At 38.3% G+C, this 17,271-nt stretch overlaps 1 protein-coding gene across 1 annotated transcript; it reads left to right on the forward strand.

The window, feature by feature from the left end:
* Positions 1-7,697: 7,697 nt before the first annotated feature.
* On the forward strand, positions 7,698-15,087 carry LOC306880280 (homeobox protein SIX4-like). The gene is made up of 3 exons (XM_079433723.1): positions 7,698-8,536; positions 10,264-10,901; positions 13,511-15,087. Exons 1-3 carry the CDS (start codon positions 7,803-7,805, stop codon positions 13,984-13,986), a joined length of 1,848 nt encoding a protein of 615 aa, XP_079289849.1. The 5' UTR covers positions 7,698-7,802; the 3' UTR covers positions 13,987-15,087.
* Positions 15,088-17,271: the final 2,184 nt, after the last annotated feature.

Consider the following 17,271-nt stretch of genomic DNA (forward strand, 5'->3'; position numbering starts at 1 on the left):
AAATCTTAAAAGTGCATTGTCTAATTTCCACATCATAAATACCAATGGCATTGTGAAAATAACTAATAACTTTACATAATTTCTGAAGAAAATGCAAGTGATGCAAAAGGCACTGTCAGGGTGTTATGGGTTGCTTGGTGTTTCTATGGGTTCAAAATGTGTATATCTAAACACTTAATATATATATATATATATATATATATATATATATATATATATATATATATATATATATATATATATATATATATATTCTATTTATAATAGTAAAAAATGCTGTTCCTCAGAAATTATTAAACATAAATCTTGAAAAAAATCATGGCTTCCACAAAAATATTAATCAGGGCAAATGTTTTCAACACTGATATGTCACAAGAAAATAAAAGACTTCTTTCAAAGTCTACATTTTCACTGTCATGCCTCAGAAACCATTGCCAATCAATCAGCAGCTGCTGATTTGTTGTTAACAATGCTTGAATTCACAGATGTTACCAAACCAAAAGTCAAATTAAGCAGAACTCTCCTTTAGTCAATATTATCACCGTAGGAGGTTCTGTCAAACAGCACGCCAGCTTTGCTTATGTAAACATGTAGCAGACTGATGAAGAGTAATCATCTTCATGGGGAGCAGGCACTCATCCATAACTAGTTTAATGTGGGTATGATCACTACGTGACTGACGAGAATCAAGAAAGATGATTCAAAGATCAACCTGAAGTTCAACCTGAAATGCAAGTCTGATATATGGTGTTTTTTAAAGCTATTTATGATGATGGGCCTGTTTAATTGGACTACATCATAACAACCAAAGACCTAATTTGAAAAATGAGAGGCATGGATTATTCCAAATATGAGTTCTTTTCTCCAAGCGAGAAGACGGAAGCCAAGAAAAACCCATTTTCTCAAGCATTGCTTTAACAATAATGCCTGATAATGACATGCTTGATGGGGAGATGCAGGATTAAATACCTGTGAAAGGTGGAAAGATGCCAGAGGGTGGGATATATCAACAATACAGCGAAGGGAGCCAACTATGCCAAGAGCTAAAACCCTGACGGAGCAGACTTCACACCTGCAAACTCTCCACAGCAGCCCCTATGCAAACACTGCAAGCTCAGGGAGAATGAGATAGTCAACAGCTGATAAGATAAGACAAGACATTTCCCACATTGATGGGGCTAGAAGGAAAACTACTGTGCGAGGTGATCATATGCTTAATGAATTTTGAGAGGTCTTTCCTCATCAATATACTGAACTATTCACTTTTTTGCTTTTACACCTCATTCACTTGATCTTTTTTATTCTGTCTTTTTTAAAAGCCTGGATGTCAGCAAAGCATTAGATTTAAAAACACAGCCTAAGACAAAGTCCACTACTTAAGCTCCCTCACTGAGCAACACTGTTTAGAAGTAATTACAAAAAACAACAAAACCTCAGAGTGGCCGTTATCCATTGTGAGGTTGTATGTACACAGCCTGTACATTTGTGTGTGTGAGTGGTAGAAGGCTTGACATTTATTCACATATCCAATAACAATAACCATGAAATGAAGTATCTAATCAAAACCATAAAATTAAGTATCTAATCAATCTTTTTTATTATTATTATTATTACTAGTACTTTATTACTATTAATACTACTACCATATTATTCACAATAACATTATTCATTAATGTATTTTTTCCAGAACAGTTCAGAGAAAGCATCTTAACTTAAATCCTATTAACAATAACATAATATAATTAATATATGATTAATACAATTAATTAATATTAAAATAAACAGCACTGTAGAGCAAAAATTGGTAAGTGAAATCATGGCTGTAAGTCATGTAAGTAAGGCTGTAATCGGTGTTTGGATATTGATTTATTCAGCAGTAAACTTCTGAGTGTGTGTGTGTGTGTGTGTGTGTGTGTGACCCTCCTTTGTTGTTGACAGTACACAAGGTTAAGACACACCCTGGACAGAGAGGCCTGGGAATGGAAGATTTGTTGGCAATACAAAATATTGCATAGTCATCACAGATGAGAGACTACAATATACTAGTGACATATTTGTCATTTTAACGTTTCAGCTATATTTGTTGCCATTAGTAACGTCACTGAATTTGACAATGAATGTATGTCATATATCATTACAGTGTTCAAAGGCATAATCTTAACATCTTATCTGCGGCTGTTCATATTCATTGGTGGAATCTGATATGGCTGAACACTATACTATACTATAGTGACTATAGGACTGATTAGGTGATTTTCCCTTTCACTGACTCACAACAGTGGTTTTTGTGTGACCTCTAACTTCACGCCTTTCTATTTGCAGATAAGACAGTTGAAATTGCATTTAATTATATTTATTAAGAGACAATAAGTGATGACAGACGGCAGGACCCTTGCCAAAAGGTAGCAAGACTCTTAACTTGATATACGGAGTGCAAGATTAGCTGTTGATGATTAGCTGCAACAACCTAAAAGGCAATATGACTGAAACAAAAAAACAAAAAGCACATTCTTCAAGGCTATGGCTTGTCCCACTGTCAATCATTCTTAGAAGGCTGAAGTCAGTTTTTACCCTCCTGCAGAAAGTGACAACTAGATTAAACACATGTATGCGTGCCGCAAAGACCTAGAGGTCAGAACATTCATCTGATGGTATTTACTGGTAGAGATTGCCAGCAGGTTTTGACAAGACACTTATTTCTTTAGAAATCAATTTAAGTGGTGGAAAATGTAACACCTACAAAGCGCCTACGCAATATATTTGATACCAATCAGTCAGCCATGGTGGTCATCATCACCTTGACAACATGATAAAAGTTCTGAGAGACAGTTTCCGCAGTGGGGCGGCTCACCTTAAATAAGTGTATTTACCCTTGTGGCATTCCAAGTATCTGTTTATTTCCTTGTCTGTCAGAACTACCCATTGAACAGGTCCTGAGCATACAGAGATGCACACACTAATGCAAACATACTCCTGCTAATGCACATACCACGCACACTCTTAAAGCCGTTCACACCAAGGATGATAACTATATTAGCGTCCGTAACAACGGACAATATCTTTCTGTTTATTATAAGTCTGCCACTTTAAATGCTCGAGCTGGATTCTGATTGGCTGTCAATGTATTTATTGTTCATCAGCTGGAAAAAATCATATTATTATGATATAATATTCCAGTGATATTGTTCTTGTGTTGTTACCATTATGGCCGTGAAATGTCCAATTCTCATTGAATTCAAGCACAGTCACACGAAGAACGATAATCAAAAAGATAACTAACTATATTAACGTCTACATCATGATAATGTTCAGTTTAAGCAAGAGCGCAGTTTTGTCGCCTGCTGCTTTACATTCACAAGCTCTTTAAACAAGGGTGGATTTTAATTGGCTGTTAATGTTTTTAACATTCATCAGCTGGAAAAAAATATTTCCGGAAGTTATTCCAACAATGTCATTTCTCTGTGTTGCTATCACCATAACTGCTTTGGATTTCCCTATTCTCGTAAAGTTAAGGTCCTTTACACCAAGAACAATAACTAAACCGTAACAATAACAATATTAGTATCCACAACAACAAATGATAATGCTCTGTTTATTATAAGTGAGAGTGCAGTTATAGCGTCTAGCTCTTTAAATGTCGGTTGAATGCTGATTGGCTTTAAAAGTTTTTATTGTTCATCAGCTGGAAAAATTGTTCTTAAACTGTCTTTACAAAACAGTTTTAAACTGCAAACTGCATTTTAAGCAGCCTAGAAACGCAAACTTTTGAAAACAGGTTGTAAAGTGCAAGTTTTTAAAAATGATACCGTTACCGTCTCCATGTAAGTTAAGAAAATGCTAATTTGTGAAAACGGTATTGTCATCCACATGTGTATTACCTGTTCACTCTATAGATATTTGTATGTGTGCAGGTGCGTATTGTTTCTTTTACAAAGTGACATCACCAGGTACTGGCCTGGCATGCATAATTCAGCATTTTTTGTAATTTTCATGGATCTGTATAAAAGGGACCCCTTTTGACAATGTTGTCGTCTGTACACAAAATGTTTCAAAAATGCAAAGGAGAATTTTTCTGTTTTAGTAAAATTGCTATTGTGTAAATGTACCCTGATTTCAAACAACATTGTTCCCCTGCGTCATTATCATTATAGCTGTGGTGTGGACTTCCATAGAAATATAATTAAAACATCCTTTGTGTGAACAAGCTTTGACTAATGATTTCAAAATATCCAACGACTACATCAAAGTGTCTGTTGACTCTGGCATTCTTATTAAACCTTCATAACCATCAGGACACTCAGCCGTAAACTTACAGCCATGATGAGATCATTTCTGGTGAAGTGAGGAAGCTGAACTCTGTTCAAACTGTGAAGCAAGTTAAATTGATCATTTTTAAAGACAAGCATATCTGAAGATGCTGTGCCAAACCTCTGTCAGAAGAAATAAAAAATGCTTGCGCTGGCTCGTTTTGCTTACATTCCATCCTAAACTCAGCATTACAGTCAAATCAAGGCCATTTTATCCTACGTTTAGCAAGCATTGATCAAACAGATAACCATTCACTGCGTAGTGCGAACAAACTGAAAAACTCCCCTTTGTAAGACTGGTAAAACCAGACATGGGGGAAACTAAAAGACGTGCACAAACATATGCACAAAGAACATAGGCAAACACACGCTCATACAAATGCACACATCAGCTCACTCACAGACCATCACCTTCATAAAAACTATAAAAGGTCACCTAACCCACTCCCTCATATTTTGCTGATATTCCTAAGTCATCATCAATGATATACTGTCCATCCCTCCTGAAGAATAGCCCCCATTGTAGCCTGGGCAGGGGCAGGTGCTTAGTGGGAGCCCCCCCAGGCCACAGGTTTAGATGTATTGGGAACATATGGAGGGAAGGGTGGATGTTGCAAAGAGGTTGGGGTGGGTTGCTTCTGTGCATTTGCAGTGCCACAAAGGATTCATTCATGGCCATAGTGCTGCACATGTGGAGATGCCACAAGCAATGAAACAGACAGCGGGTGGTGACCATATTTTAGACAAATAGGGATCCACTCTCTATACCTTGACATCAAGAACATAAAAAGTTGTTCATCAAATGATGAACATATCTAAACCCCCTAAGGAGCTTTGACATTTTGATGAGTCTGGCATAAATAATATAAATAAAAGCAATAATATAAAATGCATTTTAAAAGAATAAAATACAATATAACATAATATTAAAAATAAAATAATCCACCTAAGAAGTTTTGACATTATGATCAATCTGATATAAAAAATAAAAAAAATACATAAAAGCAATAATAAATAAATAAACAATACAAAATAATAATAAATATTAACAATATAAATAAATATTTATTATATTATATATAAATATATAGAGAGAAAATATAAAATAATAATAATAATAACAAATAATTAAATACAATTTATTAATTAATCGCTGAATGAATCAATGAATGAATGAAGGAATGAGTCTTCATTCCTTTTGTCTCTCTCTGCTTGGTATATTTTGGCTGAAGCATTGTGATGGATTTGGTTGCATGTGTTTTGGATCATCTGCTGAAGCTCCAGGTATATTGAGGATTTAAATTGGCAGGATGACAAACTTATCATCCCGCTCTTGCACAAGGATTCAACCAGGAAAATCTTCACAAGCCACCCAAGAAGCCAGTGTCCAGAAACTAACAATAGGAATGAAGCAAAAAAAAAAGCAGTGAAAAGCATGTAAAACAAAAATCATGTAAAAATTTAGGAGTGTTCACATATATATGCAGCTCTGTTGACATTGATTGACTGTAATGAAACGCTTCATATCACAAAATTTCATCATACCCTGATTACAGATAACATGAAATTAGAAAAATTTAAGTTTGTATAGCTACAACAAACTTACAAAACTTGACAAAGTGCAAATGACGATGCTTTAGAATATTCAGCCCACAACAACAGGCAACACTTCACCTAATCTAAACTGGGAATCTAAGGGATAAAGGCAATAATGTGGCCATTTTACAGCTGTGCTCTCCCAAGGTTACATAGAGGTCTTATCCTGATGTTTGTAACACACAATAACACAGCTTCATGACCGCTCTCATCATTACATAGTCCATTCCTGATATGGCTGAAGATAGACATAGTTTACTACCTTTCCCCAGGGACAGGCATGGGCTTCTAAAATCACTGACCAGTATAAAGTCTGATACCTACGTACCTACGTGCCACCATCATACCAAAGAGCATGTGAATGCAGGGTCGTGCCCAGAGCGGCTGCCAGGTATTCTGTTTATACTGGGTTTAATTTTAGGGATGCAATCATGTCAAGCTTCCCTTTGCTTTTTGTGAGAGGTTTCTGGGGCCTCCTCTCAGCTGTTGCGGTTGCTGGCTCCCATTCAGACCTTCGGTTTCCAGTAAACAGCATGACAAACTGAAAAAAAGAGTGCAATCAAGAGGCAGATTGTCAGTGCCTGTCTGACAAATGGACAGACATAAACAGTTGGAAGAGTCGCAGTGCTACATCTGAGATTCAGAAAATCTGCTTCTTATACCTGCAAACAATAGATGACTAACTAGCTTTGCATTTAGCTATTATTTCGTTGTTGGAGGTGAAGCTTTCTAGATAATAATGGTTCATCTCTCCAAAACATACATGATGAAATTAAGCAATGAATTGGCTCGGACAAAAATGTCAAATAGAAGAGTGTTGCAGCACATTTAGTCTAAGTCACTGAAACTTATTAAACTTTGATATAATATTCCCATATGTATCTGCTATAAACTATAAATATAAAAATTAACTCAAAACTGTGTAAATTAATGTCAAGTACAAAGAGAGGTGTTGTAACACCCTACCCCAATACCTGTTTAAAATCTTGTGTATAAATGGACATTTTTACCATCATTTCACTTTTAAATAATTTAAACATTTAAATAATAATAATAATAATAATAATAATAATAATAATAATAGTAAATAGTTCAGCAAATAAAATATATAAAAACATGAAGCAGGCTAAAAATGTTAAAACATTAAATTTTGTGTGTGTGTGTCTGAATCATACTTGCGGCTGAAGCAAATATAGACAAGTAAAATGGAAAATGTTACAACCCTCCCCATCTGCTCATGATATTTGTATTTTAAACATATGGATGAAAGCCAGTAAAAGCTGGATACTTTATATCACTAAACAAGACATCATCTGCTTATTCATTCATGATCATCATGACATTAATTTTACTCTTGTATATATCAAAGATTGTTTTCAACTGTAAATCCTTCATATTTGACATAGTGCCTTATAACTTCGACTATCGCCTCTGGAAGGTGATGGTCATGCAATGATCTCAATTAGCATACAATTTGTCATTTAAAAAAAATTATACTGTTCTCTTCAAGAGAAGGCATGTTTTGGTAATTTCTTAGAGTATCTACTGAGTGATGACACAAGGAAGCAACTATTTTGTACATTTGAAAATGTGAAATCTCGTGCGTGTATTGTGTACGTGTGGACGTAGTGCAGCCCGCATTACCTTTCGCAGGTACCCGCGTTCCTACTGCACGCTTGATGGACGTTCCCAGCGCAAACATTTGTCTTCACATCCCAGTCGCTCCTCCCCGCAGGGGCAGAGCGGCGAATCAAAACGCGCTCAGGACTTGGACTCCTTTCCAACGTGGGCTGTGGAGTTAAACTTGTGGTGGAACGGGGGACGCCAGATATTATCCACATCACACAGCGGCCAGATACCTGATCGTGCTTGGATGGAGGGGCGAAACCCGATCGCCTGATGTGCTGCCTGAAACCCAGAGGAGTGACTTATCAGGACGCGCTCAAAATGTCTTCTTCCTCAAGCAAGGTCATTAGTGCCGATGAGATCAAGAGGGAGAATCGTGGGAGTGTCAAGCTGTCAGTGCTGGACCCCGCGGAGTTGCCGATGGAGAGTGCCGAACTTTTGAACTGCTCACCGGCCTCCCTGGCCTTCTCCCCCGAGCAGGTCGCATGCGTCTGCGAAGCGCTGCTGCAGGGTGGGAACGTGGAGCGCCTGGCCAGGTTCCTCTGGTCACTGCCGCAGAGTGACCTGCTGCGGGGGAACGAGAGCATCCTGAAAGCGCAAGCGATAGTCGCGTTCCACCAGGCCCGCTACCAAGAGCTCTACTGCATTCTGGAGAACCACAGTTTCAGTCCGTCAAACCACTCGCCTCTGCAGGATATGTGGTACAAGGCGCGCTACATCGAAGCGGAGAAGGCGCGGGGCAGACCGCTGGGTGCCGTGGACAAGTATCGCTTACGCAGGAAATATCCGCTGCCTCGGACTATCTGGGACGGAGAGGAGACCGTGTATTGTTTCAAAGAGAGGTCTAGGAACGCGCTGAAGGATATGTACAAGCGGAACCGGTACCCATCTCCAGCCGAGAAACGAAATCTGGCCAAAATGACAGGACTTTCTCTGACGCAGGTCAGCAACTGGTTCAAAAACAGGAGGCAGAGAGACAGAAATCCATCCGAGGCGCAGTCAAAAAGGTAAGCCGCAGTAATATTTAAGTCGTTAATCGAGAGCGGAAAACGTATGATGGAATTCGCGAGAGCGACTGGAGGACACGTTTCACCATGTTTTGAAATACGAAGCTTTGAACGCTTCAATGATGTGCAGTTTTGAAGAACGTGGAGACCGTGACGCGTTTACTCTTAAAAATAAAAGGTTCTTCACTGGTTCATCAAAGAAAGCCTACTTATTTAAAGCCCTTTTGGCTTCTTGAGTTGGTTATGGTACTTTAAAAATTAAAAAGTTTATGATGCGCTGTAGATCGTTCAGATGAGTCTAGACATTTTTTAAAAAGTAGCCTACATTTTTTGAAGTATAAAAACGCTATTTGAACAAGTTATTCATTCCCACATTTTGAGTTATTAGTTCACCTCAAGCCTCTTTTAACGATGTAGACATTTCATAAATGGGCAGATTTTATTTAAAAGGTCACATTTTAATTTTAATTGGTTAAGCAAAACAAAAGACCTGACAAACATTTTAACATGCATGTTGCTGCTTTCAAATACAACCTCAACAGACCCTAGGTTTACTTTAGATATGATCAGTCATTACATTACCATAGCCATTGTCTATGTTTGTTTCTGTATTTTAAAGCCATTGTCCCACCCTGATAATCAGTCAGAGAGATCTGCACTCAATCTCCTGACGTGGCCAAAATCCTATTCACAGCTTGAGGCATCTGAGGCAGATAAGAAGTATTTGTAAACTTTTGCTTGCAGATCGTTCAGAGTTTCAAACTGAGGTGGACATACCCCTTAACCATTATGCCCGCAAAATGCTGCTTTTATCATAAATAATAAATCTTGAGTCTCGTAAATAAGGGAGGTCAGGCTTTTCCGTCAGCGTCAAGAGTAAGCGCTGCTTTGATGTTGCACTGTCAGACCCTGACAAAGATAATTACTCATTGTTTGAACAAAGATGTCCATGAACTCCTTATGGGAGCTCTCTGGACGAGAAAAGACCAACGGCTTGTAGTGTCAAAAAGATCTTTGTATAGATGCGGCTTGGCTGCTCGAGCGATGCACCCGCAGCTGTCATAGTCTGTAAAGAGACCCACCAAATGCCTCCAAGAGCTCAGATCCTTTTATCTGATTTTTGACCCCCGGGGGCAAGAGGTACACTTTACAATGATGACTGAGATATTTACAGAAAATTATTTTTATTATAGGGGTCTGCTTTTAGAAGCTCACAAGAGGTCGACTTTAACTATTTGTGATTGCAATGTGCTTTAAAGATGGACAATTGGTTTAAAAAGTTTATTTCCTAAAGTGTTTCAACACAAGTGCATATAATGCTACTGATAGAACAGTGAGTGGCATGCCTTAGTACACACTTTCTTCATCGTGAAATTCCAAAGTATTTTTAATTCACTGATTATGAGAGAAACAAATAAACTGAGAAATCAATTGGAAATGTATTTATTAATTTTTTTGACAGATTTAAAGTACACGAGTTTACCAGTTTACCAGATAGATTTTCAAATGATTATGGGCATTTTAATACTGTTAGTAAATTAAGTTAAAGTTCTTCAATTAATATGTAGCAATCTGCAACAATTCAAAATGAACAAACCAAATTCATAAGACTGCAAATTGTTGATGGCTTTGTAGAAAAGCAGGATCTCATGCCAAACACAATTGTTTAGCACCAAAGCAATAAATAAACCATTGGTCTGTTTCTTAAAAAATGGTTATTTTTTCAGTGAGTCAGATGGCAATCACAGTACAGAAGATGAGTCCAGTAAAGGCCAGGAGGACTTGTCACCACGTCCCCTCTCCAGTGGCTCCTCTAGCTCAGTCGCACACGGAACAGTCCCCCCTATGGTTTACTCGGATGGAGGAACAACCGTCATCCAACAAATTGGAGATGTCAAAATGCCTTCACACATAGCTGGTGGAATGAGTTTTAACGGTGATCTAGCAAGCATGAATGCTCACTACATCAACGGTGGAGCCTACGTTCAGTCACACAGTAGCAATGCTCTCCTGAATGGACTTGGCACCACGAGTGGTCATTTCCTGACCTTTGATCCCCAGAGGGTCTCCCATCACAATCAGGAGAGGCTGTTAGGTGGGTCTTCTGTGTCTTATGCTCCGTTCTCAATGGGGGTTTCTGAAACTGCTTCTGGAAAGCTGGAGGCCATGCATACTTTGGTTTCCAGTGCTGAAGATGGAGTAATTTCTTCAGTGGTCTCCTTCGCTTCGGCCCCCTCCACTCCATCCACTACCTCAGGAGGCCTTCATCTCAGCAGTTACAGTGTGGTCAATCTCCCTGGAAGTGAAACCACCATGGGGCTTCCTCCTTTAATGCTGCCCCCATCCACAACATCATCCACTCACGGTAGGAGGCCATTTATTAAATATATTGAGACAGTTCACCCAAAAATCTGTCAGAATTCGCTAACTTTCATGTTCTTCCAAACTTGAACACAAAAGAAGATATTTTGTGCATATAATAAATGCCATTGGGGTTCAATGTTGTTTTGGATGCCATTAACTTTTATTGTATGGGCTTTTGTCAGCATACAGATTTGGAACAACATGAGAGTAATTAATGACCAAATTTTTAATTTTTGGGTTCTTTCTTTCTGTAAATTGGGTATATACATAATGTTTTCCTTACACTTCCAGTTCAAAATGGCTGATTTGTGCCTCTGCATCTCAAGAATATGTCTTTGAAGATACAATAACAACAATATCTAAAGTAGTCCGAGCACTTCTAGTGAGCTCATGAGAGCCAGAGTAATTACATCATCACTTTGGAGAATACTGTGAACGAACATTTATGTGGTTAAGCTTGCCAAAAGTGACAGCAGAGCTCAGTGCAAAAGAGCAGAGGTTTTGCAAGAAAGCCTTGTGTGAGTCACGGGCAGTTGGAGTGCATTGTGGGTGAAGTTGTGAGAGGCATGTGGGGGTCCAGGTCAACTGGCTAGAGAAAAACCAAACGCAGTCTCTCAACACGGTCCCCACCTCCCCTCCATGGCCCTAACCACTCACTAATGGTTCTTTCCATGAATATTTTATGGCCACATCAATAACAGCAAGGCTAGCTGCGTTCCGCTCCTCTCTCGCTCGTCTGTTTTATCCTTTAATATGCAGTTTACGAGCCACATAAAAACAAACCCACCCCTGGCTGAACTTTTTATTTAGAAGGAAAACAGTTGAGCCCAAACGATCCAGCAAGAAAAAGACGATATTAAAATAGCTTAGCCAAAACCCTGTTTCCTTGTGCCCATAATTTTCAGGGTAATTCAATAAAACATGTCTTCATAAAAACACAAAGTTTGATCTCCAGTGCCTCACAAATACAAAGAAACAATAGAAATTTCCTTGCAGCACCATTTTGTCGATGAAGTCAAAACTTGCGAGATATTGTTTCAGATTTTTCTTCTGCATAGTCGTCCAGATGAAAAAAGAGGACTGAGTAAACCGTATAAGTCAGATGGAAAGAAAATATATATCCTGACCCCCTCTATACAACAACCCCCTCCCACAAGCAATGTCTGCGGGAAGCTAAAGAAAACTTGTAGAAAACTTGGTTCTAGTTTCAGAAAGTGAGCGAGTATGAAGCGGGAGAGGGGGGTTTGGGCGCTGTGATTATTTATCAGACATTTGTGCAAGCCTAATGGAAGAAAAGTGTCTGGCCAAAAGCCAGAGGCTGTCACTGCAAGAGACATGTGCCAAGAACCACATTCTAGAGTTACAAGGAAATCATAGCAAGTCTAACCGCACACAGAAAATGAAAAAGGTGTTTCATTTTACAGTTCACTAGAAAAGTTCTGAAAAGTTCTGAAGAAAAGAAGCAAGAGAGGTACAGAGAGATATTGACCAAAAGAATGAAATAAAGGAAAAAGAGAGGGACAGAAGCAAACCTCTTGAGATAGCAACGAATGAGTCCTATCTGGATAAACAGATCACAACTTCACGCTCTGTCCTTTCTCTCTCATCCATTCTCTATTGAGTTGTTACAAGCAGCTATTGCCAACTAAAAGAAAAGAACATTGTATTAAACTGGGAAGGGTTGATGTACCGGCCAAAGTGTTTAGGGTTACCCTGAAGTACAGCACTCTAGTCTCTGCTTTCTAATGATTTAATTATTATGTTTCTACATAATATGAAATATAACATAGCTACCCTTTGTGAGAAAATAGCCTCTAAAGATTATAAACTTAGATTTTTTGACAGAATTAGATGTATTCAACATACAAAAAATATGATTTAATTATTATGTTTATGCATAATACGAAATATAATACATTAGCTCCCCTTTCTGAGAAAATAGACTCTAAAGATTACAAACTTACATTTTTGACAGAACTAGATGTATTCAGACATACATAAAATAATTCATTCATCAATGAGATGTTATGTAAAATATAATGCATTTGTAATACTTAATAAATAATATACCAAAGCAATATTTTGCAGTATGCTCTTCTCTTAAATAATTTTTTTCTTGCTAACTACTAGCTATGGACACTTAGTGACTTTCCTGAGGAAACATGTGTGACTTTTTTTATTGACCTCTTCCGTGGTTGAAACACTGATTGAGCTATTACATGAGAGATTGTATATTTCAGTAAGTTGTTTCAACATAACTTCTGATGTTCATTCATGTTTATTTAGTGCTATAAGGTTTAGTAAAGCGGAAGAGCAGTTCACATGTGCTCCGTGCTGCAGTTTGAGACAGATACAGTGATCAGTTAAGTTACATTTAAGAGCTTCAAAACAGACATTTACTGTTTAAAATTTTGTGAACTGTCAGAAATTGAAATCTGAGACTTTGTCATAAACAACATAATGTGCATTTGAAAACAATACATATCAAAGTTCAAGTTTATTTTCTTTTTTTAATTGCTTTAATTGCATATATTTAATAATTTATGAAGCTTACCAGACATGTAGAGCTACCTTTACTGAACTGGATCTTCTCTTTTACCTCCCATACAGGCTCTGCTCCTTTGGGGAACGTGGTCAGTGACTCTTCTCAACACTCGAGCCAAACCCTGCTTTACACCCAGACTGTGAAGCAGGAGCCTTTGGATGTGTCTGGAAGCTACACGTATCCTTCTGAAATGCCCCTGGACCAATGCAGCAACCTGGGCTACACAGCCTCCCTTTTCCTGTCTTCTTCTTCTACCGGTGGTTCACTTCCCCCTACCGTCACAGCCACGGTCACCTCTGCCCTCCCCGGCACCGAGGTACACCACACTCTGAATCAAGCTGGACGTGGCCTTCAAGAGGACAGTGTAGCCCTGTCTTCAGACTACAGGTCTCAAGATGTCCAGTTGCCCAACAGCCTGCAAGTTGTGTCTAGGGCAGGAGAAGGCCCGATCGGGGTTGTTTGTGGGGATCTGGACATGGAAGGGAAAGAGCTGGCCAAGCTGCAGACTGTACAGATGGATGATGATGGAAGTGACCTATGATGATATCATTAGCAACGAAGAGCTGCATTTCACTGGTTTTGTCGCACCGCATCGTGCCCTTACAGACCCTGTAAGCACAAATCATTTTCAAATGAACGCTGATGATGGATATAAAATGCGAACAGTGCCTTCCTGTCCTCAGATATCCCAACTTGCACTAAGAGGGCTACTGAATGTACCAGGCAATGCACTGACCTTCTGAAGATTATTTACATGCACTGTCTTTACTCTCACCTCATAAAAAATGTACGAAAAGACCAGTTAAAAAGCACAAATGAGCTCTGAATCAAAAAATGCAGTTTTATAGTGATTGTTTTCTTTTAACAAGATTTTATTGAAGCACAGATGCGTTTTTTGTTGTTGTTGTTGTTTATGCTCTTTTGTATTTAAATTCTTTGAGTGTGACGATGCAAATTTGATAAAAGTTATTTTGTTATGTTGGACTTTTATGTTACAGAATTTTTTATTCAAACTCTCTTTCTACGCTTCCCAATGTGGACTTTTAAGTATATAATCTTGACCATTAGTGCAACTGGTCACATGTGCCTTCCTCATAAACTGTTAATATACTAGGAGGCTAGGATAGAAAACAAGCCTTTTTTTTGCAAGAATTTATCAGGAATAACTGTACGAGTACGAGTGTTTGTTTTCGTTTATTTGTGTTACAACTGTTTTACAATGATTTGGATGTGTTTTTAATTTCCTTTAGCATTAGAAAATACCTGGCACTGAATTCTGTGAGCTTTGTAGGGCAAGATAAATATTCATAAGGTGCAGTCACATTTACAGTAGTGCAGCAAATTTATATAAGCAAATTTAAATTCAAATTGGGAAATTTGAGGGAGAAAAATTCCTCACACCGATTTCGCAACAACAAGCTGCTTGGTTTGAAAGTGACTTCTGTGTGAGCTGTGCATAATATACAAATTTGCATCTTTTCAGCCATGAAATTTTGCTAATGTGACCGCACCTTTACACCAAACATGAGCTCTGTACATACTGCAAGAACCACAAGAAACCTTAAAACGTCAGTCCTGCTTGAAAGAAACCTATTTTTCTAAACCCTTCCACCCTATTAAATATTTATATTTGTACATATATAATGAGTGATCCGAGGGTTGTCTATGTCACTGACACCGGTGTTTCACATTAGAGTCCTAAGCCTGATAATTCAATAAGTAAATGGAATGACATCACTTTCAATGAATCATCTCTTATTGGAAGCACCAGGTAAGTCAGCTATATGTTTTTAACCAATGGTAGGCGTGAAGTCTGTCTAAAGGACATCCAAGACTCTATCTATTTAACCAGATCAGGCTACAACTTGGACCCCCTGGATGGCTGGCGGTGATCTCAGACATTACTAATGCATGGACGAACACATATGCAGCATGGTGGAGATCAAGCTTGTGTTCTCACCAGGGGCGTCCTCTGTGATCTCTAGCCAAAGCCTGGCAGCTGAATAAGCCCCTGCTCACTCTTAAAGTGTCATATGGTACCTGTCACGACATTACTCAAAGTAAAGGTCATCCAAAAAGCCAGAGTATACGAGGAGAAGTCACATATCCTTATTAGATTTCCTGAACCGTCCTCACATGATCTAGCAGGAATAGACTTTTGGCTCGAACTCTATGGCAAAATGCAGGCTCATCATTGGTAGATTATGAAAGAGTGATAAAAGATATATACTCTCTTCAAACAGGACATTCTCTGTTCTTCCATATCTAGATATTGTAGTGCATAATGCAATAAGACAGAAGGTAATTAAATTAATGAGACAAGTATTTATGCAAACTATGATTGCTCATAAAAGTGTGAAAGTAGGAGACAAAGTCAGTTTACTGGCGTGGGAACATTTCCTTCTCTTGACACACTGTTGTCTACACCAGTCTGTGTGCGTCAGCACTAATTGAATGGTGCCCAGGTAGGATTTGCTCCCTCGCACAAAGGAGGAGACAAAAAAGCACATTGGGTAAAGAATCTATTGTTACCTGCCCAAAGGTGACCCTGTCGCCTAGGGCACCAGATTAGATGATTGCCAGGTATCAGATGGCGCCTCCTGGAATACTGAAGGGTAAGAAAGCACTATTGTCTGGGGCTTTGAGCAAAGAACTGGTGGGCGCAAGAAAGAGGGACATGTGTGTTTCATGTCCCTTATTTCCCCTTGGCAGACTATATGTTACTGTGCGTTTCATGGGAAGCGGTGTTATGTTGCTTTTTTGTATTATTTAAATACAAAATACGTCACTCCATCTCCTTGTACTGTGAATAGGATGGTTTATTGGGTGACCTTAAAGCGCTTTTCATCCTTTATAACAAAAGGCACCGAAGAGAAGAAAAACCCCTTCTTTTTAATTCGCTCTCCAGTTTCACCAAAAGAATGTAAAGTACAGGGAACGGTCATTCAGTGTGAATGAAGTAAACAAAATATTACATATGAGAGAATCACATCCAAATCATAATTTATTTTAATCGTTTAGCAGATATGAAGGAAGTAATAATAGATTCACACTCCACAAGACAGCAATTTTCGGTGTGTGTTTTTAAAAACAGTGAAGATGTTCATAAATCCTGGAAAAGACAGCCCATAAAAAAGGAGGAACCCTGCAGAAGTGGGCTTATTAAAGAACCTGACCCCTGACTTTTTCTGGAGGTTTCAAAGTGTGACATGTAGTGAAGCACAGCAGACTGTGAAGCACATGTAACCGGACCCTCGTGCCCACTGCGCCACAGCACTATACACTGTGCTAATGTGAGGTCAAGGGGCAACTGGGTCTGAGACCCACCACTTCTGTACACCCCCTTTTAAATCAAGAGAACAAAAAACTTAGGGAGCTATGTTTAAGTTTTTATTAATGAAAATACTGAGTTTTTGCAAGACAGGTTTGTGCACATCCATTATCACGGTCATTGTAAAAAATAAAAATAAAAAAAAGACTTAGAGATTATATAAATATTTATTAGTATTTAAAATATTTACATATTTATTGCAAAAAGTTAATGACAATATATTTGTGTTAATATTATTCTTTTACTTAAAACATTCAAACCAGCAGGGGACAGTGCTGCATGACTTCAATGTTAATAGTCCATTAAATGTAAGGGATGCTCATAAACCATTTTTAAATGCTGTATTGAGAGCTTTCTGGTCTAGGTCTTCTGTGTCTCAGGAGCAAAATATAGAAATGAATGCTGAAGAGGGTTGTGGTGTAGTGAAAGCAAAGACTTGATAACACCAAAAGCACAACTCAAAATAAAATACTAATGCAAAGAAAAAAACTTGTT

Source organism: Barbus barbus, assembly GCF_936440315.1.
Source record: "Barbus barbus genome assembly, chromosome: 14".
Classification (NCBI taxonomy): Eukaryota; Metazoa; Chordata; class Actinopteri; order Cypriniformes; family Cyprinidae; genus Barbus; species Barbus barbus.